The sequence below is a fragment of the Salvelinus fontinalis genome, chromosome 17, assembly GCF_029448725.1.
Source record: "Salvelinus fontinalis isolate EN_2023a chromosome 17, ASM2944872v1, whole genome shotgun sequence".
In the NCBI taxonomy this organism is placed as follows: domain Eukaryota; kingdom Metazoa; phylum Chordata; class Actinopteri; order Salmoniformes; family Salmonidae; genus Salvelinus; species Salvelinus fontinalis.
In genome coordinates, this window is record NC_074681.1 from 29683372 (window position 1) to 29706636 (window position 23265).

General features: G+C 42.5%; 1 protein-coding gene across 1 annotated transcript in view; it reads left to right on the plus strand.

Annotated features, from left to right (window-relative positions):
- Window positions 1–31: 31 nt before the first annotated feature.
- Window positions 32–23265, plus strand: part of LOC129814125 (ras GTPase-activating protein nGAP-like) — an 88048-nt gene continuing 64814 nt past the window's right edge. Inside the window, exon 1 of the mRNA XM_055866952.1 lies at window positions 32–852. Coding sequence (XP_055722927.1) covers window positions 726–852 — 127 coding nt within the window. The 5' untranslated portion in view covers window positions 32–725. The remainder of the gene's footprint in view (window positions 853–23265) is intronic.

Sequence of the window (23265 nt, forward strand, 5' to 3'; positions counted from 1 at the left end):
GAATCTGACAGAAGGGCACGGCCCCTTTGAACCCATGCGTAAACGATTCTCTCTGGGATCCGCTGCTCTCTCCTTAATCCCTAGAATCTTGCGCTGGCATGTGATAGAAATGGTACATTGGTTTGGATTTAAATGTCAAAAGGATTTTTGATCCCCGTGGAAGAGTGAAGAGAAACCCAACCTCGTGAGTGCTGCTTCGAGTATTCAAGAATGGGCGAATAATTGACGCCATGGCCGCACAAACTTAATATTTAGTTACCTACACAATTGCTTGGAATAACAGGGGAGCGTACTAGACATTCGGGACTTTTTCTGCGCGTGGTCCTGTTGGAGCAGCACTCCACCTCTGATCTCTGAGCAGAGACAATGTCAACAGCGTAGCTAGCCATAGCTAAAAAACAATTGATTCTAGACTACACAGACAGCTACCCAGGGTTTACAATGTTGATTGCTATCCCGCAGCAGTCTGGGAGATAAAAAAAATATGGTAGGGCTTTCGTCTAGCCAGAACGGCTTGTGCCAAACAATGAAATAGCTTGGGTTAGCTAGTAAACGTGTGAGAACTTAGCCCGGTTAAACGTGATTTTTTTGTTGTTGTCACAAAGCTAACTTCCCAGCAGTTACATTTTGGTAACGTTATTGCTTCCCTTTGACGATTACGTCGTGGACTTCTCAGTTTTGGACTCTGTTTCTACCTGGAAGTTATTGGAAAGGTGATTTATAGTATGGAGACCGACTCAGCCATAGGCGACGTGGATTCTCTTCATGGGGGGCTGCTTTCCTTGGATCCATTGCTGGACCGAATCCTGGTGGATTCTTTATGCCAGCAACAAGGATGGGTGCGCGTATATGGTGAGATGGACATACATTTTCAAAGATGCTTAGGTAACCGGTGCACTGAGATGAGAGGATATATGCGTTTTGGTTTTGACATCTCAAATCCTATTCCAAAGTTGCCATAATAACACCAGGGTCGTTGGTTGGAAAAAATGGGACCACTGTAACCAAGTTCTTCTGTCACATAGAAGGGTAACGTTAGGCTACATGGCTTGAGGGAACGAGCCATGTAACCAACCATAGACATCATAGTATTACATAATTGCTTGACCCTATTGCCAACATCACAGTATTAAGAGTGTTTGCCATTGCATTGGTAAATATTTACCATCAAACAGAAGGATATCTAACTAACAACTTTATTTAATATTTGTCTAGGGTGAGTCATGGAGGGTTTGAATTACGTATTTTGGTGACAAAAACACAAATGTCTAGTTCAGAAGACATGAAAAGCACATTTTCAGAATTCCATGTACATCACATGTCAACACAATGAAATATGGCAACAACCAAAGATATATGAAGGTAATTTATTTTTCTTGACATGCCTTCAATTCAGATGACATTATTGGACTGAGTAGTAGATCATATTCAATACTTGGCATGCTTAGTTCCCAAGCCACATCATAGGCTACACATAGACCGAAAGAGCTGTTAATTAAAACACCTCCATATTATCAGGGGACAATTCATCCTGCTGCCACCAGTAGTAGTGGGGACTTCCGAGGCTCTCACATTATGTATCTACATGAATAAGTCAGATCCTGTTGTTGGGTCTGGATGAGGAGCAGTAGGAATAGAGGTGATGGATGGGAGTTTTCCTCTGAAAAAAGGCAATATGGTTGTGACTTGTGATCATATCTTGTGTGTTCGAGGAAGATTAGTAACTGCTTTCAGCTGGTGTTAATTTACTGTCCTCATTAATGATTTAAGATTGCTAAATGGAAATGCTATTTATAGATAGCTTGGCTTTACAGCAAGGGTTTTATGTAAGAATGCTGGCTAAATTTGAACTGATGTGTCTTTGTAGCCTACATCCTGTAGTCATGTTGGCAGGGATTGTTGTCATGTAGCTCACTTCAATGAATGGAAAGGGATAGCTCAATAATATTATGCTTAGACCGAACGTCCTTTGCTTTCCACTACTGTTTTTTCTTATTGTATTTTTGATGTTTGAAATTACTCTAAGGCCTACATTGGCTTTGCATTTCCTTGGTCATGTTATAAGCTACCTAGAGTAGCTTTGGGTAATTGAACTCTAAGACTGGATTGATTTCTATCTATTTTTTTATCCTCTCTCAAAGATTATTATTGAACCTCCAGAGGAAGGAGTGATACAGTGTCTTGTTAATATGCAATTCTGCTGCCCACTTGCAGAGTGACCGGAAGAGAGCTGTTGTCTTAATAAAAATAGAACATTTTGACCTCAGTATACAGTTATGTTTTCTATGGATGAAGTTATTCTCGAGGGACTCCTGGGAATGTTCTGCCAGGCCTATTTTTAGTTTTATTTGTTAATATCCTGGGAAAGTAAGTTGATGTTAAGGGGTCAGTTGACACCATATTTAGTAGGCCATTAATAAATCTTAACTGCTACGTGATGTCTGATTTATGATGATGATGTCAAATGTGCTGAAATATTGAGAGGGTGTCACTGTTCAGATTTTTGCTTTAGGCTAACATTGTTTTAATCGTTGTGGCTATTTAAAAAAAAGCCACGATTTGTATTTCAAATTGAAAGTGTGAACTGTTGAGTACGTAGGTGAGTTTAAGATTTGTTTGTTTTGCTCTGGAGAACTTTGGTTTTAGAGCAGGCGAGTGACTAGCCTACTGTAGCTGCAGTGAATAGTGTGATTGTACTGTGGCCCATGAACAGCAGCAGCTCTGTTTCTGAGTCCTAGCACACTCAGGATGTTTGCCTCCACATCCCTCCTCTCCCCTACCTTTTTCAAATGACTCGCCGGAGCTGTGATGTAAGCAGACAATTCTGTGAATGACCTCAGTGGCCAGGATTCCAGAGCAGCAGGCACTAGTGTTCCAACGTCACTGCGTTCCAACGCTGAAATAACTCAATAAGGATGCTGGCCAGCTGATCCCAATGCCCATGTTTTTCCAGTAAGAAAAAAACCCTGTCTTCTCTTAGTGTTTTGTCATTAAGTTCCAGACATGTAACCAAAGGCCATAAATTATCTAAATTTTTAAGTGAACTTTGACTTTTTTTCTTCTATAGAAAGTAGGCAACATTCTCAATTACATTGGTTGAACTGGGAAATTGGGGATTCATTTGACTTTTTTGGCTATTTAGCAATTATTTGGTGTTGAATGAGTATCCAGTGTTCAGCCACAGTGGAATGACAAAATGGCAAAGTATGGTAGAACATTTATGCTCCTAGTTCTTGCTTGTTGGCTGAGCTGGCAATTTTAGTTCAATTCTGGCTGAAAGAGTGGTTGTCATGGCTGCTTCTCATATGGTGCTCAGGGTCACCATAGCAGCTGTATACAATTTCTTCAATTTGGGTAGTAAACACTCAGAACAACAATTACAATTTCCAGTTATGGGAATACATGTTAAAGTAGGCATAGCCTAGATTTCAGATCCTAGGCCTAAGCATTAGTTTGTGTTACTCAAAGCAAGACTTGATCCGACTGTCTGTCCCTGAATATCAAACATAGCACCATACGGATTAGGATTATGTCCCATTAATAAGGATTGTGGTGCCCTGCTTGAATCCTTTGAAAACATTGACAAAGTGCATTAGCCAGAGAAAGGGCATTGTGCATAAGCCTATTAAAATTTGACTGAAGAAGGAAGACCGAAGAAAGGGTTTATCAGTGCCCTCATACTCCTATTCAAATCATCCATGCCTCATTTAAGGAAGTAGGCTTGCTAGTGAATTATTACAATATCATAAGTCTCTAGCTGTAGTTTAGGGTTAAACAGATTTTATAATCCCTTTCCTCTAACAATACAGAATCGTTTTTTTCCTAACCCACCCTAACTATCGGTTTAGGCAATGGCCTGAATCCAGTCAATGAAATTGAAATCATAAACCAATCCCATTACTGCCATAGTTTGTCCTCAGTAGTCCACATTATCCATAGAGGTGCAATTTGCTTGTATGGCCTGCTGTTTTAGACAGTTATATTCCCATTCATAGAAGACCAGTGGTTGACGGCCTCTCTGTGTTTGACTGCAGATAAAGGCAGGTATCTACAAATCCTCCACCCATTCCTTCGACACAAAGACTAATTGGCTGCACGACAACATTCTGGGATTCCAGGCGTTACCTGAAAACACAGGAAGTCCCCATCCTGTTTTAGATCCAATTCCAGATCTTTGAAGGACAGCCAGCCTGTCCGTTTCCAATAGGAACAAATGAGCCATAGTGGGCAGAACCAGTAAGGAGGGGGCCAGAGCCAAGCACAAGCTTGCGAGATCCTATTGGTGCGTTCTAGCATCATCTGCTTATTTCCGTTAGGGAACGCCTGTGAAGTGCACGTGTGCAGTAACTCAATTTGCCTTTGCACTCCTTCTAAACAATGCAATTTGCTTTTCAAACTTTTGCAACGAGTAAAGTTTACAAACCTTATTCCACTCTGTTTATAGCAGATTCTAGTTTTGGGAACAGAACTGTATTGAGATCAAATGTTTAATCGATGAGAAAATTTGCAGAATGTCGTCAAAAATCCATCTCGTTTTATCTTCTCCCACTGCCCGCCAGTGGGCTTCATCTCACTACGATATTTGGGAGTGAGTGGGAACGCCAAGCGGATGCAAAAAATTTATACATCCAGTGAAATATCTGTCTCAATGTTCTGTCTGTGATAGGCCGTTAACAATGTTCCCGCTAATTTCTTTTGGCACTGAGCAAATTTCAAGTCTTATGAATGGAAATTTGAAGTCTGTGCCACTTCCAGTGCGCGTTTACCGTGAATTGAGGCTGTACCTGTCTAAGTTTGTTAGCCGGTAGCCAATAGGCTATTGTGGCTATAGTATTTGAGCATAATGTAGGAGTGGCCTACCAAGAACCAATAGAGAAAATCCAATATCATTTTCACATGAAAATAGGCTATATCATAGAAATGAAAAGCTATGTGGTGTTCAATGCAAGCCTACATTCATCATGCGACTTTTAAAACCCTTTTTTGACTATGCAGGGCATGACATTAATTCATGTAACACCATGGGCCATATAGGTGACTGCAAATTGCATTGTATTGTTGTATGATGCAAGAAACAACTTTAAAAAGTACAAATCATTATTATTACCATACAGAAAACTAGACAATGTAGGCTAACCTCTGACTATTGGCTTTTTTGTGTATTTAAGCCTGTTTCAAAATACAACACTGCCCCTTAAATATTAACAAGCTTTTTACCTGACTCGCTTTTCAAAGATTGCTTGAAATGTGCACGTTTTGTGCTCCTGTAGGAAGCAGTAATTCCCCCATTGCTGACCAATATATACAGGGCATTTGGAAAGTATTCAGACCCCTTGACATTTTCCAAACTTTGTTACATTACAGCCTTATTCTAAAATTGATTGATGAGGAGAACATTGTATTTAATCTACCCACAATACCCCATAATGACAAAGCAAAAACAGGTTTTAAGTTTTTTTGCAAATGTAATTAAAATGTCAAATAGATACCTTGTTTGCATATGTTTTCAGACCCTTTGCTATGAGACAAAAAATTGAGCTCAAGTGCATCCTGTTTACATTGATCTATGAGACGTTTCTACAACTTGATTAGAGTCCACCTATGGTAAATTAAATTGATTGGACATGATTTGGAAAGACACACCTGTCAATATAAGGTCCCACAGTTGACAGTGTATGTCAAAGCAATAACCAAGCCATGAGGTCAAAGGAATTGTCCGTAGAGCTCCGAGACAGGATAGTGTCGAGGCACAGCTCTGGGGAAGGGTACCCAAACATTTCTGCAGCATTGAAGGTCCCCAAGAACACAGTGGCCTCCATCATTATTAAATAGGAGTTTGGAACCACCAAGACTCTTCCTAGAGCTGGCCCCCTGTCCAAACTGAGCCAATGGGGGGAAGGGCCTTGGTCAGGGAGGTGACCAAGAACTTGGTCAGTCTGATAAAGCTCCGGAGTTCCTCTGTGGAGATGGGAGAACCTTCCAGAAGGACAACCATCTCTGCAGCACTCCACTAATCAGGCCTTTATGGTAGAGTGGCCAGACGTAAGCCACTCCTCAGTAAAAGGCACTTGACAGCCCACTGAGTTTGCCAAAAGGCACTTAAAGGACTCTCAGACCCATGAGAAACAAGATTCTCTGGTCTGATGAAACCAAGATGGAACTATTTTGCCTGAATGCCAAGCGTCACGTCTGGAGGATACCTGGCACCATCCCTACGGTGGAGCACTGTGGTGGCAGCATCGTACTGTGGGGATGTTTTTCAGCGGCAGGGACTGGGAGACCAGTCAGGATCGAGGAAAAGATGAATGGAGAAAAGTACAGAGATCCTTGATGAAAACCTGCTCCACGGCGGTCAGGACCTCAGACTGGGGCGAAGGTTCACCTTCCAACAGGACAACGACCCTAAGCACACAACCAATACAACGCAGGAGTGGCTTCGGGACACGTCTCTCAATGTCCTTGAGTGGCCCAGCCAGATTCCAGACTTGAACCTGATCGAACATCTCTGGAGAGATCTGAAAATAGCTGTGTAGCCATGCTCCCCATCCAACCAGACAGAGCTTGAGAGGATCTGCAGAGAAGAATCAGAGATCCTCCCCAAATACAGGTGTGCCAAGCTTGCAGTGTCATACCCAAGAAGACTTGAGGCTGTAATCGCTGCCAAAGGTGCTTCAACAAAGTACTGAGTAAAGGGTCTGAATACTTATATAAATGTGATATTTCAGTTTTTTATTTTGAATAGAGAAATGTCAAACTGTTTTTGCTTCGTCATTATGGGGTATTGTGTGTAGATTGAGGGGGGAAAACAATTTAATGCATTTTAGAATAAGGCTGTAACTTAAATAAATTTGGAAAAACTTAAGGGGTCTGAATACTTTCCAACTGCACTGTACTTATCTACAACTGGACTAACAACTCGCTAACTAGCTTATAATGTAAAATGCGCTATGATCTGAGAAGCGCATCCATTGACGGGTGATTGATAGACTGCTCGTCAATAGAATTTTACTCTGATGAGCTCTGGCTCTGCTTAAAACAAAATCAGACTCAATCTTGCAAATGTAGATTGTTTTTTGGTTTGTTGCATCTCTGCGCGGCAGTCCTGGCGGAGGTGTGCGGCCACACACATGCTCAGCTTAGGGGGAACATGAAGCCTAAATGTTTTTTTTCTTAGTTCTGAAATCAAATGAACACGTTGTCTTGGAGTGAATCTGTAAATGCACTAGAGCGAGGCTTAGACTCAGACCTAGGCTGCATTGCACATCTAAATAAGTCGACCGTTTGTATCTGAACCACCGTTTTCTATGTCCTCCATTGGCATCAATGCAAGTGAAAACTTAAACGTTCCAGTTGTTCACAGGCAACACAGAGGGCTGTCTGCGTCAATGATGGATGTCGTGGCTATGCGGGTGTATTTAGGGTTTGACTGAGGTAAACATGTCATAAAAGATCCCTCTATGTAAAACTGCAACATGAGCAGTGTTGAATGAACAACAGACGCTTGAGTCTTCCAGGATGTGTCTCATCGTACTACTGCACTGAAGATTCAAACCTTTGCCCTGATTCATCTCACAGCTCCAAAGGTGGTTAAGGGATAGGAGAGATGGAATAGCCTACGTCTAGACCTTTGTCTTTCGTTCAATACTGCCTGTTATTCAAAACAATAAATAAACAGGGACTGAATAAAAAAAAAATCACACCTCAAAAAGCAGAAGAAAGAGGATTTCGACACACACCATCTCAGATTGTTCTGCAATTGTTTCTGTAGGGCAAAACAGATAAGCATTTCCGCAACATTATTTTGTTGAAATATAAATTGATCTCTGAGAATTGGCCATTTCAATTTATAGGATTTATATAATATTCAATAAATATAGTACCCAACATCCGATTTGCACAAAAACCGCTTAACAATGATTTAAGATGAGAATCCCATAAAATTATCAAACGCCATCCACGGACCCCGAAACCTCACACCACGCCCACCGCAATGGCCAGTATACAGTATCAGTTCTCTGTTTGACAAGTTATATTAAGCTGCGACGTGGAATATTTTCTTTGCAGCTTTTACTATCTTATGTATTCTCAGTGAATTTGGTTATGTAAAAAAAAAAAAAAAAAAAAAAATCCAGAGATATCTGCCATTGATGTTGCTTACATTCTCCCCATAAATGAAGTGCAAGTACCAGGTTTTGCCCATTAAATGCCGCTGTTCCCGCTACTGCCCTTTTCCCCCCCATTTTGCTGGTCTCTTGTGTTTATCAAAAGTGTCACAACATTTTCTTTGTGACTTTGGGTGAAAACCAGGAGTTTTTGCTCATGGTGAAAATGCTTTGTGGTCATCCTCACAATTCAATCTGTGTCCAGGAAACTGCCCCTGTGTGTGTTTGGTGAACAAGCAAACTATTAGGCGACATCAGTTCTAAGGGTTTCAGTACTATGGCCTCGCAGGGTTTTCAATGGTAAAAGTCCCGAATAACACACTGAATAGTGTTTTTTAATGGTGTCAAGCTCATCTAGATGGCTTTACAGCAGACCCTCGGTGTCTCATGAATGACAGACACGGTCTTCAACCATCCTACTACTGAAAGAAGATCGTAGCTAAGCATGCATCTGTGTCTTTCTTCTCCACTGCTTTGTCGATGTTTGTTGAAAAACAAGCCCAGGAACTCCAAAATATTATGACATGACATAGCCTAATCCGCCTTTGAACATTTCCTCTTTGTGAGTTATTTACATTGACTGTTTCACTCTACACATAAAATGACTGAATGGTTTTTCAATTGCACACCACCACTCAGTGCTCTGCAAAGCGATGCAGGCTTGCCAAGAGAAAGTGAGGCAGAAATAAATGGCTGTTGAAAATCCTGCTTAATGGTCAGGAGTGCAGGGCAGGGTGGCTATTTTCAGTTTGTTTTGTAGCAGCAGGCAACTTGGCAACTGTGAAGGGCTTAAGGATATTTGGCAGCGTTTGAGAGAACCTTCTGATTGTATGGTAGGAGCCTGTTAACTGGGGCCAGGTTATAGGCTGCAGCCCGAGAGGTTTTCTTATTCATATTGGATGGGGACTGTGGGAGTCTGCCTTGTTTTTTTCCCCAGCTTATTCACACATGACACACCACACAATGATGTATAGGCCTTGTGTCTACATGGAGGATTGGATCTGTCATCTTAACACCCCTATCATGAATGTTCTTCTTTTTTTCTTTCTTTTTTTTTAGTACCCTGCCAAGTCACCATGCCATTTGAAATAATATTTTGGCTGAACCTCATTTCTTTTTCCCTTCCTCCTGCCGCTCATTACAAATTCAGGTTACATTTTATATGATATAGAAGATTTATTGGTAGGCTGCCTAGGCTAATAGGCTAGATATGAACCTCACACTTTGGTTGTGTGTCACTGTGAGGAAACCTTTCTCTCTTGGAGAGAGGAGACATGGTTTATTGGTCTTTAACAAAGGAGAAAATGCTTCCTGCGCTGGAAGATGAATCCTCTCTCTAAACCAGGGCTGTTCAAGGTCGGTCGTGGAGGGCCAAAACACTCCTCGTTTCCACCCTCTCCTTTTAAAAAGGGACTAATTCAGACCTGGGACACTACCACGTAGAAACAAACACCAGAAGAAGTGTTTCAGGCCTTCAGAACTGGAATTGGACAGCTCTAAACCCCCTCATTTACCAATCCAAGGTCAATGCTGCATAAGTGTTGTGCTATCTAGAAACGAGGTAAACAGCTGTGCCGCACCAAAACAGGTTTGAAATGAAGTTGTGTCTACAGAAGAGTGATGGGGAGAAGAGGGAGATTAGGTCTACGTCTATCATTGTATGTCCTCCCTCCCAACCACCCTACAATGGCTCAGCAGAGGCAGATCAGAGGAGGAAATGAAAAGTTCCCTGTGTTCTTCTGTCCCACCTCAGCTTGCATAAAAGCAGCCATGCTGTCATTAGGGGGTTGGGATGGGGGGCAGGATTTCCCTTCCCCTCTGAAAAACAAAACAAGAAACTAACCTGTGCTGTTTAAAAAAAAAAAAGCACTTGTCTATTTCATTTTTTCTATCATCCTGGTGATTGGAAGAACACACAGGTTAGGAACCTAGGCTGATTTTGTGTTAAGAGAATGACTTGAGCTAGTTTTGTGTACTGATTGAGTTGCTGTTTTCTCAGACCCCTTTTTTTGTTTTGTAGTCCCTTTGGTGTTGCTAAGCTGTTGAATTCCAGTGACGAGATAATCATTATACGCAACTATTTAGCGTTATTATAACAGCATTAAGCCATGTTTCCTCTCATGAAGTGAAATAATTTAACCGCTCTTGGCTGGTTGGGGTGTCAAATACCATACCATACTGCTGGTTTTATCAGAGAACCAGCAGTACTCCGGACCTCAGAGTAAGATTTGAACACTCCTTTCCTATAGGCCTATAGTGCATTACTTTTGACCATAGCCCTGGTGCCATTTGAAACACAGACATTAGTATTTTGCAGGGGGATGTTCAATGCTTTGTCACCCTATACCCCCCCCCCCCCTTCACGTACTGTTATTCATGGTCTGATTTATTGCCATTTTTAATGGCAAGGTGCTATTTTTAGATCGGGCGGTGTTCATGCTCTCATAGGTCCTGGGTACAGTCCTGATTTCCGCCAGGACAGGGCTGAATAAAGACATCAATGTGGCCTTTGGATAAAGCCATTCCAGCAGCCCAATGTCATTTTTCCTGTGCACCAGATCGGAGACAGTATTTAACCTTAATACTGCCACATTCTGGTACAATACAACGCTACTGCCACATTCTGGTTTGGAGTATTTTATCAAGGCTGAGTGGCTGACGACTTTGCTGTGTGAACACACAAAAGAGATTGACTGCCGACACTCTGTTCAGAGGTGGGTGCTAAGTACTGTCGGCAGGCAAATGTTTGACAACCCTACCGGTGTGTCTGAGTTGAAGTCAACACTTTATTGGTTTCTGATGCAGCTGGAATCATTTAGTCACTTGTCAGTACAAATATTATATAAAACACCATTTATATACAGTATGTACAACAGCTAGCAGTATCTATACCACAATGCAGTTGTGAGCAATCTAACTGAATATGGATGTTGTGTTGGTTGAAGGTTCCAGACAAGTTCCAGAATGTTCTTCAGCTGGTGAACCTCTTGTGTTGGCTAATGGCAGCTGGTTCAGCAGGCTTTGGCACTGTGGCAGTGTTGGCAGGGATGTTTGGTTTGGGGGGCTGTGACTCTGGCTCCTTGAAGACAACTGTGTCTGGTCCTTTCTGCACTCCAGCCAAGTGGACTAGCCTCTCGGACACTTTCTTCACTGCTTTGAACGCTTGCAGAAGATTTGTATAATGCAAGTCTCCTGGAAAGACATGAAGACTGATCATGAGGATGTGTAACCATACAATAAACCATGTTCATCTGTAAACAAATAAAAGGGTACAGTAGACCGGTATGCGTTTTGTTACACTCAGTCAATAATGGGGCATTGAGATGGGCTGTTAGCGAAGATGTGAAAAGTTTGAGGGGGGCTTGACTTGTCAACCGTCTAGTCGTGTATTGTTGTGTATGAGCACCTAAAGTTGTACTGGTGAGTAGACAAGCACTGCCAACAATAGTGAGTTGGCTAGAAGAGTATACTAACTACCCCTCTCCCCCATGCTGAAGAACTGACTGCAAGGGTGTGAAAAGTCTTGTAGAAAGTTTAGCACTGGTCTTGTAGATAGTTTAGTGTATTGGTGATTTTGTATTTTTTATGTCAATAGATCATGCATACTAACCTTCACACACGATACCCACCCTCAGAAGACACCAGTCAGTCACCCACACCATCCTCTCCTTACTAATATCACATTTTCTCAAATTTAGACTTAAAACTTTGCATGAACAATCAACTAAGCCTGCATAGTACAGAGAGAACAACAGTAGAAATCAAAGTTTATTTATCACATGCGCCAAATACAACAGGTGTAGACATTACAGTGAAATGCTTACACGCCATAATCAACAGTGCAATTTTTAAGAAAAAAATGGGTATTAGGTAAACAATAGATAAGTAAAGACATTTTTAAAAACGGTGAAAATAACAGCACCGGTACAGAGTCAATGTGCGGGGGCACCAGTTAGTCGGGCTAATTGAGTTAATATGTACATGTAGGTATAGTTAAATTGACTATGCATAGATGATAAACAGAGAGTAGCAGCAGCGTAAAAGAGAGGTTGGGGTGGTGGGACACAATGCAAATAGTCCGGGTAGCCATTTGATTAGCTGTTCGGGAGTCTTATGGCTTGGGGGTAGAAGCTGTTGAGAAGCCTTTTGAACTTAGACTTGGTGCTCCGGTACCGCTTGCCATGCGGAAGCAGAGAGAACAGTCTATGACTGGGGTGGCTGGGGTCTTTGACAATTTTTAGGGCCTTCTTCTGACACCTCTGTAGAGGTCCTGGTTGGCAGGCAGCTTAGCCCCAGTGATGTACTGGGCCGTACACACAACTAGGGCTGGACGATATGGCAAATAAATTATCACGATATAAATATTTAATTTGATAATGATAATTATCACGATATTAATCAAATAATGTTTTAACGGTACATATTTTTTATGTTTCTTATTTATTGTTAGAAGTAGAACTCACAAATAACATCAACTTTTTTAAAGCTGTAAACCCTTAAGTCATGAGCAAGAAGTAAAAAAATAAAATGGTGCAAGTCAATATGCATTATAACTGTTAGCCTAATGGCACATCATAGTTTATGTTGGGGTAGTTGTTGTCTGACAAGTTACAAGCAAGAAAGACGAAGTATGTCTACTGTCTCTAGCTTTAATGATAATTATCACAATTTTAATAAAATTATGTTTAAAAGGGGTCATTTCTGCTTCAGAATCAAGCCTGCCTGAACAACCCGAAGGCTTTAATGTTTCTTGTTTACTGTCAGAAGTAGAATAACTCCCAGATAACATTTTAACTCCACTTTATTTTAAAGCTATAAACCCTTAAGTTATGAACAAGAAATAAAAAGTGAAAAAACAAATAGTGCAAGTCAATATGCATTATAAATGTTAGCCTAATGGCACATCACAGTTGAAGTTGGTGTAGTTGTTTTCTTACAAGTTACAAGCAAGAAAGACAAGTCTGTCTATGTTCTCTGGCTTTAAAGTTGCCCTATGGAAGGTCACTAGGTTGCCACCTGTGCTAAAAACACGCTCTGGGGGGGAGCAGGTCACAGGAATGCACAGGTAGCGCTTTGCCAGGTGGCTGACTTTGGGAAAGTCTTTTTTTTGGTGGATCTTCCACCAATCCACAGGATTGGTGTCACTGTCAGCATCAAGAGACTGAATGTAGCAGCTGAGTTACTTTTCTACCAGCTGGATTTCAGTAAGACCTGTGGTGGTGGAGCATGGCTTTTTGAAAATACTGCCCAGTGACTTTCTCTTTTTAGCTGGCAGTTGTGGTGAAGCAGCAGCAGCAATATCTCCCTGTGCTGGGCTTTTGTTTTCATGTCCCTCATTGACCATCTCTGAGACAGCTCTTGCTTTTGTGGCCCACCTTCTCCTCTTTGATGTAATGTGTTTTAAACTGAGGGTCGACCAATGAGGCTATGTTCAGGAGGTAATCATATTTCTCATTCAGATAGTCCATGACTATCGTTTTGATGAGCTCTGTTTCACCATCAGGTTTCATGACTTCTGTGTAGTACTGGCTTCAGGTAAGACACACTGACATAAGACTCACCAGACAGAGCATCTGTGAATTCTAGGATTGGGGTCAATGCCTGGTTGATGGACTCAAGAACATCTGTATAGGTGGGAGCTAAGTCTTCTTGTCACTGGACAAGACCTGTGAAATGGCTTCTCCTGCTCCAATACGCTTTGCACCATCTTTTGATGTGATCCCCACCTGGTAGGCGACTCTGTCACCAACTTGTGCTGGGGTAGGTTGTGTTCTTTTTGAGCAACTGCCAGGTCTCTTCTTTTTCAACAAATAGGAAAAAGCATCTACCACTTTCTTACACACTCCAATTGCTCGATCCACCCGTTTGTCTCTACCCACTCTGTAGCCAAATACGTCAAATCTGTCTTGAGCTGTTCCTCAACTTTTTTCCTACACTTGGCGTAGAGTTTAGGCTGTGCGGTGTGTGTGACATGTTTGCGGCCAGGGAGTACGTACGTACCTGTAGTCAATTTAAATTGATAAGCCTCTTAACCTTCATTTTCGACTGTGCTAATTAGTAGCATGTCCTTAGCAATGCAATGCATAATAGAAATTGTGATGTCTTTTTGATGTTTGCTCGTAGAGCATAAACGCTGTCAGTGTTGATTGCGTAGGGCGAACATGCCTAGATTGGCTGGTGCTTGAGGGGCGTTTATCAATACCGTGGCACAAACTAAAACTTTCTGCGTGTTCCAGATGGTGAAAAATGTTTGTCGTATTACCAGACTTGGTAGCCACCTGTCTACTGCACAATTTGCACCGAACATTGCTCTGCTCTTTGTCGTATTTCAAAAAGCCAAACCACTTCCAAATAACTGAGAGGGTTGAACCCTTTTTATGAATAATTTCTTCGTTGGAAGCTGCTCCTTCTCCATGGCTATCACTGCCATGTTTTGCCTACATCACACATTTTTCGTGGTTAATAGTGGCTATCCCATCACTCGAGGTGCTGAGTGGTTTTTAGTGGGCGTATACCTCTCCACATGCATATTGTCACTTCTCCGCACGTTCCTGCTGCGTCAGAGAAGAAATGGACTGCTGTACCTAATTATTCGATATCGACATTATCGAAAATGAATCTAAACATTTTTATATCGTTTTTATATTGTTATTGAAGCAAGTAATTACCTCTTGATTTATCGAGCAGTTGCTGTACCAGGCAGTGATGCAGCCAGTCAGGATGCTCTCGATGTTTCAGCTGTAGAACTTTTTGAGGATCTGAGGACCCATGCCAAATCTCTTCAGTCTCCTGAGGGGGAATAGTTTTGTCATGCCCTCTTCACGATTGTCTTGGTGTGTTTGGACCATTCTAGTTTGTTGGTGATGTGGACACCAAGGAACTTGAAGCTGTCAACCTGCTCCACTACAGCCCTGTTGATGAGAATGGGGGCGTGCTCGGTCCTCCTTTTTCCTGTAGTCCACAGTCATCTCCTTTGTCTTGATCACGTTGAGGGATAGGTTGTTATTCTGGCACCACCCGGCCAGGTCTCTGACCTCATCCCTATAGGCTGTCTCATCATTGTCGGTGATCAGGCCTACCACTGTTGTGTCGTCGGCAAACTTAATGATGGTGGTGGGGGTGAACAGGGAGGGTGAGTCGGGGGTGAACAGGGAGTACAGGAGGGGACTGAGCATGCACCCCTGAGGGGCCCCTGTGTTGAGGATCAGCGTGGCAGATGTGTTGCTACCTACCCTTACCACCTGTGGGTGGCCCGTCAGGAAGTCCAAGATCCAGTTGCAGAGGAAGGTGTTTAGTCCCAGAGTCCTTAGCTTAGTGATGAGCTTTGAGGGCACTATGGTGTTGAACGCTGAGCTGTAATCAATGAATAGCTTTCTCATGTAGGTGTTCCTTTTGTCCAGGTGAGAAAAGGCAGTGTGGAGTGCAATAGAGATTCTGTCGTCTGAGGATCTGTTTGGGCTGTATGCACATTGGAGTGGGTCTAGGGTTTCTGGGATAATGGTGTTGATGTGAGCCATTACCAGCCTTTCAAAGCACTTCATGGCTATGGATGTGAGTGCTACGGGTCTGTAGTCATTTAGGCAGGTTACCTTTGTGCTCTTGGGCACAGGGACTATGGTGAAGGGACTATGGTGAACATGTTGAAAATGTCAGTGAAGACACCTGCCAGTTGGTCAGCACATGGCCGGAGCACACGTTTTGGTAATTCGTCTGGCCCAGCAGCCTTGTGAATGTTGACATGTTTAAAGGTCTTATTCATGTCGGCTACGGATAGCATGATCAAGCAGTCGTCCGGAACAGCTGATGCTCTCATGCATTCCGTATTGTTGCTTGCCTAGAAGCGAGCATAGAAGTGATTTAGCTCATCTTGTAGGCTGGTGTCACTGTGCAGAGTCCCTAAGTAGTCTGTAATAGTTTGCAGGCCCTGCCACATCCGACGAGCGTCGGAGCCGGTGTATTACGATTCAATCTTAGTCCTGTATCGGCGCTTTGCCTGTTTGATTGTTCGTCTGCGGGCATAATAGGATTTCTTATAAGCTTCTGGGTTAGAGTCCCGCTCCTTAAATGCGGCAGCTCTAACCTTTAATTCAGTGCTAATGTTGCCTGTAACCCATGGCTTCTAGTTTGGGTATGTACGTACAGTCACTGTGGGGATGATGTCCTCGATGCACTTATTGATGAAGCCAATGACTGATGTGGTGTACTCCTCAATGGCATCGGAAGAATCCCGGAACATATTCCAGTCTGTGCTAGCAAAACAGTCCTGTAGTTTAGCATCTGCTTCATGTGACCACTTTTTTATAGACCGAGTCACTGGTGCTTCCTGCTTTAATATTTGCTTGGAATCTGGAGGATAGAATTTTGGTCAGATTTTCCTAATGGAGGGCGAGGGAGAGCTTTGTATCTGTCTCTGTGTGTGGAGTAAAGGTGATCTATACATTATTTTCTCCCTCATGTTGCACTTTTATCATGCTGATAGAAATTCTAGAAAACTGATTTAAGTTTCCCTGCATTAAAGTCCCTGGCCACTAGGAGTGCTGCCTCTGGGTGAGCGGTTTTCTATTTGCTTATTTCCTTATACAGTTGACTCAGTGCGGTCTTAGTGCAAGCGTCCGTCTGTAGTGGTAAATCAACAGCCACGAAAAATATAGATAAACTCTCTTGGCAATTAGTGTGGTCTACAGCTTATCATGAGAATCTCTACTTAATATTGATGTTAAGGGCAGGGTTCCCACTCGCCATCGGCGGATCCTTGCACCCCGCCCTGTGTCCTCTATACCTGCGTTTCTTTCTCTTGCCAATGTCTGAGATTTTGGCCTTGTCGGGTGTCTGAAGTACAACCTGTGCGTCCTGCTTTTTGAAGAAAGAACCTTTGTCTAATCCGAGGTGAGTGATCGCTGTCCTGATTTCCAGAAGCTCTTTTTTCCATAACGGAAACGTTATGTACAAAATAAGTTACAAATAACGTGAAAAACCCCCCACATAATAGCACAATTAGTTAGTCGCCCGTAAAACGGCTTCCATTTCTTCCGGCGCCATGGGATGTTGTAGCCTAATTGTGTAACCACCAACTATGACAATAAGACACGGACCCTGTTTATGCCTAGCTCCAGTATATTTATTTGCTCAAGCTTGATGTTGATGCCTCTGCAGATGTTGGTGGAATCGGACTCTAAAATGTAAATAGAACACATACAGTACAGTCAAATTAGCCTCTGCAGTAGTTATTTAGTGAGCTAGCTAAAGGTTAGCTAATGTAACCTAACGAAGCTAATGTTTGCTTGCAAAGATATAAATCACATCACCAGATAGCAGCTGACTAATTACATGTATATGCGTTGGATGGATAATGGAGGATAATGAAAGTTCACAGAAGTAACAAGTAAATGTAGAGCTACCAACTAGTTAGTTTAAAAAATATATATATATATATCAAGTTTGTTTATGAATTAAGTTATTAAAACCCAATCGTGGGAATTACTGCATTTGAATTGGTAGCTACAAACCACAGTTGGGTCACCTGCTACTGTCCTCCCTTCCACTGGTATACTGTTATTACGTTTTTTTCTTCCTGTCGTCTGGTGGTCAAAGCAAGACTGTGAAAACAATCTGGACAACGCTCACTCAGTCACTCACTCACTCACCCACACACACGTATTTGTTTGAGTGGGATCAAGTCAAAATCAAATCAAATGTATTTGTCACATACACATGGTTAGCAGATGTTAATGCGAGTGTAGCGAAATGCTTGTGCTTCTAGTTCCAATCATGCGGCAATATCTAACAAGTAATATAACCTAACAATTTCACAACAACTACCTTATACACACAAGTGTAAAGGAATGAATATGTACATAAAAATATATGAATAAGTGATACCCGAACAGCATAGGCAAGACGCAGTAGATGGTATAGAGTACAGTATATACATATGAGATGACTAATGTAGGGTATGAATACATTATATAAAGTGGCATTGTTTAAAGTGGCTAGTGATACATTACATCGAGATGGCAAGATGCAGTAGATGGTATAGCGTACAGCATATACATATGAGATGAGTAATGTAGGGTATGTAAGCATTATATAAAGTGGCTAGTGATAAATTGATTACATCAATTTTTCCATTATTAAAGTGGCTAGAGTTGAGTCAGTATGTTGGTAGCAGCCACTCAATGTTAGTGATGGTTTTTAACAGTCTGATGGCCTTGAAATAGAAGCTGTTTTTCAGTCTCTCGGTCCCCGCTTTGATGCACCTGTACTGACTTCACCTTCTGGATGATAACGGGGTGAACAGGCAGTGGCTCGGGTGGTTGTTGTCCTTGATGATCTTTTTGGCCTTCCTGTGACATCGGGTGGTGTAGGTTTCCTGGAGGGCAGGTAGTTTGCACCCGGTGATGCGTTGTGCAGACCTCACTACCCTCTGGAGAGCCTTACGGTTATGGGCAGAGCAGTTGCCGTACCAGGCGGTGATACAGCCCAAAAGGATGCTCTCGATTGTGCATCTGTGAAAGTTTGTGAAAAGTTTTTGGTGACAAGCTGAATTTCTTCAGCCTCCTGAGGTTGAAGAGGCGCTGCTGCGCCTTCTTCACCACGCTGTCTGTGTGGGTGGACCATTTCAGTTTGTCCGTGATGTGTACACTGAGGAACTTAAAACTTTCCACCTTCTCCACTACTGTCCCGTCGATGTAGATAGGGGGCTGCTCCCTCTGCTGTTTCCTGAAGTCCACGATCATCTCCTTTGTTTTGTTGACATAGAGTGTGAGGTTATTTTCCTGACACCACACTCTGAGGGCCCTCACCTCCTCCCTGTAGGCCGTCTCGTCGTTGTTTGTAATCAAGCCTACCACTGTAGTGTCGTCTGCAAACTTGACGATTGAGTTGGAGGCGTGCATGGCCACGCAGTCGTGGGTGAACAGGGAGTACAGGAGAGGGCTGAGAACGCACCCTTGTGGGGACCCAGTGTTGAGGATCAGCGGGGTGGAGATGTTGTTACCTACCCTCACCACCTGGGGGCGGCCCGTCAGGAAGTCCAGGACCAGATGGGTTAGGGCAGTGTGATGGCGTCATCTGTGGACCTATTGGGGCGGTAAGCAAATTGGAGTGGGTCTAGGGTGTCAGTTAGGGTGGAGGTGATATGGTCCTTGACTAGTCTCTCAAAGCACTTCACGATGACAGAAGTGAGTGCTACAGGGGCGGTAGTCATTTAGCTCAGTTACCTTCACTTTCTTTGGAACAGGAGCAATGGTGGCCGTCTTGAAGCATGTGGGAACAGTAGACTGGGATAAGGATTGATTGAATATGTCTGTAAACACACCATTCAGCTGGTCTGCGCATGCTCTGAGGACGCGGCTAGGGATGCCGTCTGGGCCTGCAGCCTTGCGAGGGTTAACACGTTTAAATCTTTTAGTCACGTTGGTTACAGTGAGGGAGGGCCCGCAGGTTTTGGTAGCAGGCCGTGTCAGTGGCACTGTATTGTCCTCAAAGCGAGCAAAAAAGTTGTTTAGTCTGTCTGGGAGCAAGGCATCGTGGTCCGCGACGGTGCTGTTCTTTTGTAGTCCGTGATTGACTGTAGACCCTGCCACATACCTCTCGTGTCTGAGCTGTTAAATTGTGACTCCACTTTGTCTCTATACTGATGCTTAGCTTGTTTGATTGCCTTGCGGAGGGAATAGCTACACTGTATTCGGTCATGTTTCCGGTGACCTTGCCCTGATTTAAAAGCAGTGATTCGCGCTTTCAGTTTTGCGCGAATGCCGCCATCAATCCACGGTTTCTGGTTGGGGAATGTTTTAGACGCTGTGGGTACAACATCACCGATGCACTTGCTAATATACTCGCTCACCAAATCAGCGAATTTGTCAATGTTGTTGTTTGCCGCAATGCGGAACATATCCCAGCACGTGATCGAAGCAATCTTGAAATCTGATTGGTCGGACCAGCGTTGAACCCTATGGGACTCTTGATCACAGACTGCTGTGCCACTCGGGAGCCCTATGGGTTTGCTTATAATTGTTAAGGACTGGGGAGTTTTTCAGGATAAAAAAGAAACGGAATGGAGCTAAGCACAAGCAAAATCCGAGAGAAAAACCTGGTTCAGTCTGCTTTCCACTGGGAGATGAATTCACTTTTTAGCAGGAAAATAACCCAAAACACAAGGCCAAATCTACATTAGAGTTGCTTACTGAGAAGACAGTGAATGTTCTGGAGTGGCTGAATTACAGTTTAATCAGTTTGAAAATCTATGGCAAGACCTGAAAATGGTTGTCTAGCAATGATCAACAACCAATTTGACAGAGCTTGAAGAATAATACAAAATAAATAAATACATCTAATGTTGCAAAGTCCAGGTGTGGAAAGCTCTGAGACTTACCCACAAAGACTCATCGCTGCTAAAGGTGCTTCTATAAAGTATTATCTCAGGGGTGTGAATATTTATGTAAATTAGATATTTCTGTATTTCATTGTCAATACATTTGCAGAAATTTCTAAAACATGTTTTCATTTTGTCATTATGGGGTGTTGTGTGTGTGTATATACAGTGGGGAGAATAAGTATTTGATACACTGCCGATTTTGCAGGTTTTCCTACTTACAAAGCATGTAGAGGTCTGTAATTTTTTATCATAGGTACACTTCAACTGTGAGACGGAATCTAAAACAAAAATCCAGAAAATCACATTGTATGATTTTTAAGTAATTCATTTGCATTTTATTGCATGACATAAGTATTTGATACATCAGGAAAGCAGAACTTAATATTTGGTACAGAAACCTTTGTTTGCAATTACAGAGATCATACGTTTCCTGTAGTTCTTGACCAGGTTTGCACACACTGCAGCAGGGATTTTGGCCCACTCCTCCATACAGACCTTCTCCAGATCCTTCAGGTTTCGGTGCTGTCGCTGGGCAATACGGACTTTCAGCTCCCTCCAAAGATTTTCTATTGGGTTCAGGTCTGGAGACTGGCCAGGCCACTCCAGGACCTTGAGATGCTTCTTACGGAGCCACTCCTTAGTTGCCCTGGCTGTGTGTTTCGGGTCGTTGTCATGCTGGAAGACCCAGCCACAACCCATCTTCAATGCTCTTACTGAGGGAAGGAGGTTGTTGGCCAAGATCTCGCGATACATGGCCCCATCCATCCTCCCCTCAATACGGTGCAGTCGTCCTGTCCCCTTTGCAGAAAAGCATCCCCAAAGAATGATGTTTCCACCTCCATGCTTCACGGTTGGGATGGTGTTCTTGGGGTTGTACTCATCCTTCTTCCTCCAAACATGGCGAATGGAGTTTAGACCAAAAAGCTCTATTTTTGTCTCATCAGACCACATGACCTTCTCCCATTCCTCCTCTGGATCATCCAGATGGTCATTGGCAAACTTCAGACGGGCCTGGACATGTGCTGGCTTGAGCAGGGGGACCTTGCGTGCGCTGCAGGATTTTAATCCATGACGGCGTAGTGTGTTACTAATGGTTTTCTTTGAGACTGTGGTCCCAGCTCTCTTCAGGTCATTGACCAGGTCCTGCCGTGTAGTTCTGGGCTGATCCCTCACCTTCCTCATGATCATTGATGCCCCACGAGGTGAGATCTTGCATGGAGCCCCAGACCGAGGGTGATTGACCGTCATCTTGAACTTCTTCCATTTTTGAATAATTGCGCCAACGGTTGTTGCCTTCTCACCAAGCTGCTTGCCTATTGTCCTGTAGCCCATCCCAGCCTTGTGCAGGTCTACAATTTTATCCCTGATGTCCTTACACAGCTCTCTGGTCTTGGCCATTGTGGAGAGGTTGGAGTCTGTTTGATTGAGTGTGTGGACAGGTGTCTTTTATACAGGTAACGAGTTCAAACAGGTGCAGTTAATACAGGTAATGAGTGGAGAACAGGAGGGCTTCTAAAGAAAAACTAACAGGTTTGTGAGAGCTGGAATTCTTACTGGCTGGTAGGTGATCAAATACTTATGTAATGCAATAAAATGCAAATTAATTACTTAAAAATCATACGATGTGATTTTCTGGATTTTTGTTTTAGATTCTGTCTCTCACAGTTGAAGTGTACCTATGATAAAAATTACAGACCTCTACATACTTTGTAAGTAGGAAAACCTGCAAAATCGGCAGTGTATCCAATACTTGTTCTCCCCACTGTAGATGGGTTAGAAAAAACACCAACTAAAATTAATCAGCTGATGATTTTTTTTAAACTGGGTTCAATGTCTAATTTAGAAAGGTAAATATATTGAAAGGAAAACACTGCCATTAATACAAGGAACAAAAAGTTTTTTTATGTCACACAATTTTGGACAGCTAAAACGTAATTAGAATGTATTAATGTTACATTCCCATGATGCCTAAAAGACGGTTCTAGTTTTCGGTCATACTTAATTAAATGTGTTAGGCATACTTGCCCAATCATTTTTTGTATTTTGCTAAGCCTTTTTGTTTATAAATTAAGACTTTTTGTTGTATAGTGATTGGTTGGTGTTGATGGATGGTGTGAAAACTAGAGAAAATGCAAATACAATATTTAAAATGAAAATATATTACAGAAACTAGATATAGGCCAATATATAGTATAGGCTATTTTTAGCCTTCAGCCTTTATATAACCATATGAATTAATTTATATACAATATTCTGCCTATATGAACAAATTTAAAATGTAAGTGTGAAGAAGACCTCCAGAGGGGTTTTTAGTTGTACGGCATAATTAACCAACGTTACACTTGAGAGCAAAAGAAAAAAACATTATGCCTTTTGACATTTCAAGTACGCCTAATTTAAAAACAGGAGATGGAGCATTAGTAAGTTATTCAAACAATTTATGATTGTCAAGGGAGTGCCATTAACTCAGAGGAACTGGAGGGGGTGCCATTAACTCCGAGGAACTGGAGGGGGTGCCATTAACTCTGGGGAACATGATGGGGACTGTGTGTCAATGGATGCTGAGGTAGCTTAGCGCATACACTCATCAAGTTAAGAGCGAAAAGTGCAGCACTGGCAATTCCACAGTGAAGTGGTCCTGAACATGGAAAATGTTTTGATTGCACATCTTCTCATGGGTATACTTCCTATTCAATACCCATTACTAGCATTCACAAAATGTTGGTT